The sequence below is a fragment of the Borostomias antarcticus genome, assembly GCF_949987555.1.
Source record: "Borostomias antarcticus genome assembly, chromosome: 4".
In the NCBI taxonomy this organism is placed as follows: domain Eukaryota; kingdom Metazoa; phylum Chordata; class Actinopteri; order Stomiiformes; family Stomiidae; genus Borostomias; species Borostomias antarcticus.
Window position 1 is genome coordinate 17,037,152 of NC_140237.1, and position 9,211 is coordinate 17,046,362.

At 47.9% G+C, this 9,211-nt stretch overlaps 1 protein-coding gene across 1 annotated transcript in view; it reads right to left on the reverse strand.

Moving 5' to 3' along the window:
• Positions 1 to 1,998: 1,998 nt before the first annotated feature.
• Positions 1,999 to 9,211, reverse strand: part of sbf2 (SET binding factor 2) — a 132,600-nt gene continuing 125,387 nt past the window's right edge. The window contains exons 35-42 of the mRNA XM_084436825.1: positions 8,454 to 8,580; positions 8,035 to 8,162; positions 5,947 to 6,171; positions 5,411 to 5,518; positions 4,879 to 5,066; positions 4,097 to 4,184; positions 3,873 to 4,004; positions 1,999 to 3,354 (exon numbers count right to left, since the gene is read on the reverse strand). Of these exons, the coding sequence (XP_084292951.1) occupies positions 3,256 to 3,354; positions 3,873 to 4,004; positions 4,097 to 4,184; positions 4,879 to 5,066; positions 5,411 to 5,518; positions 5,947 to 6,171; positions 8,035 to 8,162; positions 8,454 to 8,580 (1,095 nt within the window). The 3' untranslated portion in view covers positions 1,999 to 3,255. The remainder of the gene's footprint in view (positions 3,355 to 3,872; positions 4,005 to 4,096; positions 4,185 to 4,878; positions 5,067 to 5,410; positions 5,519 to 5,946; positions 6,172 to 8,034; positions 8,163 to 8,453; positions 8,581 to 9,211) is intronic.

The following is a 9,211-nucleotide window of genomic DNA, read 5'->3' on the forward strand; positions in this document are numbered from 1 at the left end:
ACAAAACAAATCAAAGAGGCCTACCGGTATGGAAACAGGCAGTTTACCTATTATAAATATAACATCATCACATTCACAGCACATTCATTCACATTCACACACTCCATCAACTACTGAAGCGTAGATCTCCTTCGCTTTGTTTTGTAGTGGAAGGGGCTATGTTAACACCCACTCTGAGGCGACATCACAAAAACTGTAAATGTATAAAATCAGACGTTTGGTGATAACAATTTAATTACTTTGTAGCTCTAAGTGTCCTCTAAACAATTCTGTTTTTCAAATCTAGCGGCGTTATGTCGGTTTTAAACTAGGTTGGAATCCTGGAGGGGGGCTCCGTTAACTTCCATTCCACCAACTATGTACAGTAACGTTGGTACAGTGATCTGGAATTCTCATACAATGACAAGGCATTGCCAAGCAATATTTTCAGGGCGACACTTCATAGAATTCATAGTGATGATTTGTGGTCGTTTTTATAGAACTAAATATGCACATAACAAGCAGAAAATATGAAAGTAGACTGTCTATGATATGGAGGAGAGTTGTTTACTTTTCAGTTGCAGTTTAAAATGTCGCAAGCACAAGCCCAGAAATCAGTCTTGTCACTGCGTTTGGGCGTTACGACTGCCTCTCCCGAGTGCGGGCGTTAAAACCACCTTAAACGCTATAATTTTCTCAGTTGTGTTTGTCCCGCATTGAGTAGATCCAGTCTGAAAGTTTAGCTTCTCGCTCCAAGCTAACTTTCTTCAGCCCACCACCAGCTAGCCATGCTCTTTTTTTGTCAGCTAAACGCAGTTCATCCTTCTGCTCTCTCCAGTATCTGATTCTCTTCGGGTCGATGCCAAAGTGCTTTGCGGCTTGCTCTCCCGAATGTTCTGCAGTGTACTGCGAAGCTCTATTTCAATTTCACATCAAACATTCTTCTGGTCGGCTCCACGTTTGTTACCACCTCAAACAACATGCCTAGTAACCAAAAGCCAGCCGTAAAGCCAGGAGCTTTTTTCCCCCTTACTTTTTGACCTGTATAGGGAGCCGGCCTGTATTTGCCCGTGTTGACCGTCCTTCACCAGGATCGCCTGGCACCCTTCATGAAACCGGACAACAACCCCCAGGGAGGGGTCAAGGACACTGCTGGTATAGTACCGCCCTCCCTAGGTACCGGGGGCAAGAAGGCATGGATTCCGTCTGGGATATGGGTTAGGCCAACGGGACGTTGGAGTTTTTAGAGGGGTTAGCTAGCCAGGACGGCTAGCGGACTGCACCGTAGCTAGCAAACATATCCCAACAGACAGTTCGGCCTGTTCCCGGCCAGAAATATTAGTTAAAAAAAAAGCACTTTTGCAAATGTTATATTTTGGATGTGTTATCAGTAATGTTATCTAAGGAAACAGTTGTTAGCTAGTTTGATACAGCAACCAGGACTGAACATCTTTTGCCATTTGATAGTGTCCCGACTGCGAGAGTGTGGGGAGTGAGGGGGGGAATGCAAGCTAAGCTAGCGAGGGGAATGCTAATTAATGTACCCTATCGACGTGCTTACAGGAAATGAACATGAGTTACGTCATGCATAAACTCTGAGGAGTCCATCTTTGGTCCACGTTACAATATACCACAGGCAAAGCCCCTTTAACGTTGTATGTGAAATATTAGGAGTTCACTAAAAGATATATTAAAACACTGAAATAGTAGTTATTTATCCCATAAATGTTTCCAGATGATGTAACCGTTGTATAAAAGCTATAACTAGTGGTACTCGCTGCCCCTCGTGCCTATGTGTGATGGGAGCACAACGCATGGTATATTGGCCATATACCACACCCTCTGATGAGTTATTGCTTCACTCAGTAATATGCATTCTGTAAACGACTTGCATGTCAAAATATTCACAAAAATGAAGTTTCAAGTATTCTTGATTTATTTCAAAAAAGCATTAGTATCACCACAAAACATTGTACAAAGATACAGTAACAGAACGTTTTTGAGAGATTAGATATTCCTTTTTTGCTTTGTTTTCTCAATCTCAATTGTATGATGGATAGAGAACAGATGAGAAAAAGATCTTAAAAACAGACCATAATGTCCCACTGATTTATGTCAAAGCTCTTAAGACCTGGAGCCTGTCTTGATCATCTGAGAAATGCATTATAGTGCCCTTCATTTACATCACAATGGCTCACAGTCGGTCTGGACAAGCGAGGGGTCACTACAGGTGTGTCAGCACAGACAATGATGCATTAAAAAAGCAGAATTGAAAGGTTGGTCGTATTACAGTGAAGGTTAGAAAAGCATACACAATAATACATTTATAAAAAGTATTTACATAAAACATTAAGCCACCACAGATGAACAAAATGAGTTACGCTTTTAATAAAAAATAATAATTTACATCACAAGAACATGTTATCCATGAGTCAGAAACATTCATATGTTTAAACATAATAAAGAAATGACCATCACATACTTAAATAGAACGTCAGGAACATGTTTTGAGCTTTAGTGTGTGCAAAGTATTTTATATTCTAATTTGTGTTGATAAAGGAAAGGTCATTATATACATCATCAAAGATTAATGCCTTTTGCCTCACTGTTTCTGTTATAGAAAATGTATAATTCTATATGGAGTGCATATTAAAGAACTAAGTGCAAATAAATTGCCTCGTCATATTGTGCATTTTTAAAACCTCTGAGTTTTTGGTGGTTCATACTTTCTCTAAGCAGCAATACCTTTTCCTCATAGTAAAATATTCAATAGAAACTCTTGTATGCTCTGTACTTCTCTATTCTTATACTGAACCCACAGTTTTTAATTGTCAGTGCTATTGCTTTCTTCTATGTAGAACAGAACCAGAACAGAACCAGGACAGTGACCCAGCCCTGAGAGTGAGACCCGGGCGTCTACCGGTCCGATAGCTCGTCTCTTAGTGTTAATCCCTGTTGCAGTTCCATGGATGAGCTCCGGCGCCCAGACCAGCTACAGTAACAGACAATACTCACTAACCCTCACTAAGTCTGACACACACAGGTCTTTATAGCAACATGACAGATAGAGATATGGATGGAGGGAGGGAGGGAGGGAGGGAGGGAGGGATGCACACCCTCCACTACCAGGCACTTAGTTGACTGTGGTCCTCGTGGTGATGACTGGTGAGCATAGTGTGTCTCTGAGGTCAGACCATGCCCACCCTGCAGGGTTTCTGCCGGAGCGTGACCATCGCTGAGGCTTGACCACGCCCAGACGGCCAGGGGGCTCGGAGGTCAGGCGTCGGAGATGCAGCTCTGGATCTTGTCCATCCACAGCTGGGCGTTGGGGGCGTCCGAGGCGCAGAAGTTGTAAACTCTCTTGGTGGTCTTCAGCTGGAGAGACGACAACAACAACAACAACACATCCCCCCGTAGTTAGAAGGGACCGGAAGGATGGTCCGACTGTGAGACCTGACTAGAAGGGCTAGATTAACACTGTGAGACCTGACTAGAAGGGCTAGATTAACACTGTGAGACCTGACTAGAAGGGCTAGATTAACACTGAGACCTGACTAGAAGGGCTAGATTAACACTTGTCCACACAGCCCGGGTTCTTTTGAACCTGGTTTCTGACATGCTGCTGACAGGGCCCCCAAACGGCTTTCAAAATAGTTGTTTACTAGTTCACCCAGGAAAACAAATCTGGGAAGTACAAGAGCTGTAAAGTCCGTATATCCTTGCTGTTTAGCAACGCGTCTGCGTCGTGACACGCGTTCGTTCCTGCGCTCATGCACATTCAACCAGCTTACGTTCCACAGGAACACATGATGGTGTGGTGGATGTGCACTTAAGACCCTGCTATGAGCAGAGCACGAGCAGACAGCGCTGGAGGAAGAGAGAGAGAGACTCACGTCGAAGAAGGCCTTCTCACTGATGTGTTTGGGTGCTCCTATGGTGGGGGAGGCGATCAGGACCGACTCCACCTCCGCAAGGTCTATGTGACCCCGGCAGTTAGTGTCCTCCCCCGTGTCATAGTACCTCATCTACGCACACACACACACACACTTATTACACAACTGCCTGGTTGGGTTTCAGAGTGTGTTTGTGGTGTAAAGTGTAGCGGCGCAGCGCCCACCTGGTGCTTGGTGATGTCCAGGACGAACCAGCGAGGTTTCCAGCCCTTCAGCAGAGCTCCGCGTTTGTACAGGATCCCCTCAAACGATCTGGGAAAAAACATACAGTATGGAACTTCTGCGCTACAAGCTGGCTATGAGCTTGATGAGGGAAAACTACCTGGGATGAGGGAAAACTACCTGCCTGACAGGCTGTTGAAAGATTTTGAAAAACACAACCAACAAAAACCCCACCCCTCCCTTCAGGCCTCCCTCCAAAGCCCCTCCTCCAAACTGGCGGAAAACAAGTGACTCTCGCTAGGCAGGTAAGCCATCCAATCAATTCAAGTTGGCAACTCAAAATGGTTGGACACACTTATTACAGTCCTGCAACATCCACAGATTACAGATTTATTTCATTTGAGTGTCGGAACACTTTATTTATTGATTGCTGTTGGGATGTAAAGAGATTTGCAAAAAATATAACAAAAAGTGCTTCTGAGATAAACCGCGTACTGCACCTTTAATGCTCTGCTGTTGATCTGATACTAAATAATACAATTATTATAAGTCTATAAAGATGCAGTTTTCACAGAGGAGCTCAATAACTTGTCCCTCTCCATTTATCATAGCAATATAGCAATGTTTAAATGTTTAAAATCTTACTAAAATCTTACTGCAGCTTTTAAGACGGAAATCAATCCTTTAAGAGGCATGTCAGTTCTCTGAGGAGACTGCTCTGGCCAGGTTAGCTGGGTGTGGCCCGGTGGAAGTGAGGTGTGTTCCGTGGGGGGTGGGGACCCACCGGTTCTCCTCGTTCTTGGGTGTGAACTGGTTGTAGAGCGTGGCGGCGCGGCGGTTGAGGCCGTTGGAGGTGGCGGGGCTGCTGTCCTCGCCCAGCCCGCTGTCCGGGAGGTGCAGCATGGAGCGGCGCTGGAAAGCCTGCAGGCCGGAGGTGGGGATCAGCCCCGAGAGGGACGCCTGCTTCCACAGCTGCCACGCACAACACACACAACACACGCACGCACAACACACACACACACGCACAACACACACACACGCACAACACACACACGCACGCACGCACACACATATATATACACACACACACACACACACACACACATATATACACACACACCCACACACATACAAACACACAGAAAGACACACACACATATACACAAACACACAGAAAGACACACACACACACATATATACACGAACACACAGAAAGACACACACACACACTGCTGTAAGACAAAATATCTATCAAGGAAAATTGTATACATAAGTTGACACAAACATGCACAAAGAGGGGATGTGTCCAGGCTCACGTTTCCTTCCTGTTTGAGGTCCTCCTGGATGCTGACCCTGACCCTCTCCAGCGTGGCCTGCCACCGCTCAGGAGCCTGACTCAGTTCCGCCTCCAGCCTCTCAATGTCCTGCAACAACACCAATGACCTATGACCTATGACCACCAGGCACAGGTAACAACACCAATGACCTATGACCACCAGGCACAGGTTAGTGCTATAGACTGGATAGAGTGTAAGTTAAATTCTCAGAGGAGACTGTGTGTGTGTGTGTGTGCGCGTAGGCAGAGAGACTCACGGCCAGTAGCTTGGTGATGGCGTTGGGCTGTGTGTGTGTGTGTGTGTGTGTGTGTGCGCGTAGGCAGAGAGACTCACGGCCAGTAGCTTGGTGATGGCGTTGGGCTGTGTGTGTGTGTGTGTGTGTGTGTGTGTGTGTGTGTGTGTGCGCGTGCGCGTAGGCAGAGAGACTCACGGCCAGTAGCTTGGTGATGGCGTTGGGCTGTGTGTGTGTGTGTGTTTGTGTGTGTGTGTGCGTGCGCGTAGGCAGAGAGACTCACGGCCAGTAGTTTGGTGATGGCGTTGGGCTGTGCGCGCGTCACGCTGCTGTAGCAGGGCCACACGATCCTCCTCTTGCTGGCGGAGATGGTGTCGGCCTCCTCCACGCCCTCCGACCTCGCTGCCATCATCCGCCAGTCGTAGGACGGCCCCGTGGACAGAGTCTCGCCCGTGAAGAAGTCCCACTTGTTCAGGTTTGGGACGCTGATGGACGGCTTCAGCACCGGCTACACAACAGAACCAGAACCAGACTTGCCTTTAATAGACAGAACATAATACTGACTGCACCCAGAACGCTGTCCTGGTGCTGTGACAGTAGGAGTGTGGATGGGGACATTGACTCAATAGCTTGGGAACAAGCTAAATACATCCAGTAGATGATCTGGCGATCTACCAGACGGAGAAGACCAAGCTCTCCGATTGGCTGTAGGGCCGAAGCTCGGAGCCGTCTCCCAGACAGTGTGAATCAGTCACGTCTCCCAGAGTGCATCGCTGCAGCGGCGGTGGGAAGGAATGCGACCTAACACTTCCCCGAACACTTAATCACAGCCTGGGCCCGGGGGCGAGCGAGCCTCCTGCTCCAGCTGATTTACACAGCCCTGGGAGACATGGTCTCTGGACACACCTTAACACTTCTCAACAGACGCAGCTCAGGCGCTTCCCGGGACTCCTGGCCCCCTCGGTGGGAATCATCTCTGACTGAAGTTGGGACCATTCAACCCCATTCTACGCTAAGGTGGAGGTGACCCGCCGACACCATTTCACAGCCTCTCCATCTTTGTAAACAAGCACTTAGCGAGCAACATCGCGCTTCTTCTTGTCAAAGGGTTGGAAGAGAGAGAGACTTGCTTTACGAGCCAAGCGTGAGATCACCCTGACAGGAAGGTGCTTCAGGCTGCGTCTCCTGGGCGTGGCCTTCGCTGTGTTCACCAGCAGCAACAACAACAACAACAACTAGACAACCATGACAACAGAGCCTCGTCAACAAGCATCACTGGGAGAGGAACACTGGAACGCCATCACAGGACAGCCTTGTGCAAGAGGGACAGGCCATCAATCAGTACCAACGCCATCTGGGGGAAGTAACATGGATCTGAGGTTCTGGGTCTGGGCCGGCGGCTCTAGGACGGGCCCGGTATCTCCCGAGAGATACACCGCGGGGAGAGCACCGCGGGGTTCTGGGCAGCCTGGCCGCTGGGCCGGAGACGGGTCAGAGACGGGTCAGAGAGGCTGACTGGCTGGGGAGTTACGACATATGAGTAGAAAGAAAACACAACACTCAAAGGCATTCACTGACAACAGAGAAATCTGCACACAAACATGCACACACAGACACACACACACTAGGGATGTTAACAGTTAATCGACTATTGATTAATTGCCGATAAGAATTTAATCGATTAAGTTTTGGTTGCTATATTAATTGCTTGTTAATGGAATGGAACTTTTTTTAACAAATGTTTTCAACGGGAGTTGTGTGAAATCGAATCATGATTTAAGGTCTGACTGCACATCAAGGTTATTATAGTTAACTAAAACTAACAAAAAAACTGAAACTAGGTGTGAAAAAACATTTTAGTTAACTGAAATAAAAATAAAAACTACGCTTTACAAAAAAACGATAACTAACTAAAACTGTATTGTGTGTTTAAAAAAACTAACTAAAATAAACTAAAATTATAGAGAAAATGTCCTTAGTTTTAGTCTTTTTCATTTCATACGTAAGCCTAGTATTTTGGGTGGTTATGAAATCCATCTTTTTTTGCTGTGCCCCTGCACAGAAGTAACCTGATGTGCGCCAGATGGTTTGTTTCACACAGAGTGAAACGATATAAAAATAAAAACTAATGAAAAAAGCAAAACTATTATAACCTTGCTGCACATGAGGGCGCCCCGCCATGTAGTGTAGGCTAATCGGGATGCCGGCAAATTTCAACGACACAAGGGAAGAAGACACAAAAATGAATTGAGCAAAGCGCAGTCCAGCGTGGGACGTTCTTATCAATTAATCAACTATTGTTTGTTAAGGTTAATAGTTATCGATTAATAAAATTCCTTGAAATTTGCAACCGAAACACACACAGACTGACCTCTGCCTCGGCAGGGCTGTACAGGTAGTTGAAGAAGAGAGGGCTTCTCCGGTGCATTCTGTTGATGCAGTCCCAGATACACACGCCTCTTCTAGCCTGCTTGTCTCCCTTGTCCTCAAACAACGTGCCTGTCGGAGGGAGAGGTAAAGGAGAGACCGCTCAGCGTTACAGACACCCACCACTGATTCCTGATGTAAGATAAGAGACAAGCTTCAGTCAGTATTTCCAAATACAACACCTACACTTCCATTCAAACTGGGTTTGTCCCTCTCCAGTGGTATCCTAAAATCTACTTCCTTTTTCAGTGAACCACTACTCCACCTGTGGCCATTAGCTTATACTCTTTAAACAGTATTATGGCGTTAATCACAGCGTTAATCACAGCGTTAATCAGGTCCACATGCTCGTAGCGTACTGACCGTGCTCCAGCCGCTCGTAGTCAGAGTCCAGCAGGAAGTTCTTGAAGCGGTTGGAGATGTGGTGGTAGGCCAGGAACTTGAGATAGTGCTGGTTGAACTCAAACTCCAGGGGGTGCTGCTCCAAGAGCTGCAGAGAGGAGGGAGAGGGTCAGTTAGGGAGGAGGGAGAGGGTCAGTCAGGGAGGAGTGAGAGGGTCAGGAGAGGAGTGAGAGGGTCAGGAGAGGAGGGAGAGGAGGGAGAGGGTCAGGAGAGGAGGGAGAGGGTCAGCAGAGAAGCAGGAGCGTCAGGAGAGGAGGGAGAGGGTCAGCAGAGGAGCAGGAGCGTCAGGAGAGGAGGGAGAGGGTCAGGAGAGGAGGGAGAGGGTCAGGAGAGGAGGGAGAGGGTCAGGAGAGGAGGGAGAGGGTCAGGAGAGGAGGGAGAGGGTCAGGAGAGGAGTGAGAGAGTCAGGAGAGGAGGGAGAGGGTCAGGAGAGGAGGGAGAGGGTCAGGAGAGGAGCAGGAGCGTCAGGAGAGGAGGGAGAGGGTCAGGAGAGGAGCAGGAGCGTCAGGAGAGGAGGGAGAGGGTCAGGGGAGGAGCAGGAGCGTCAGGAGAGGAGGGAGAGGGTCAGGAGAGGAGCAGGAGCGTCAGGAGAGGAGGGAGAGGGTCAGGAGAGGAGCAGGAGCGTCAGGAGAGGAGGGAGAGGGTCAGTCAGACGGCAGGGTGCACAGCGCCAGGCGTTACAGCTCAGACGGGCTTGGCCACACACCGTCCCCGTTACC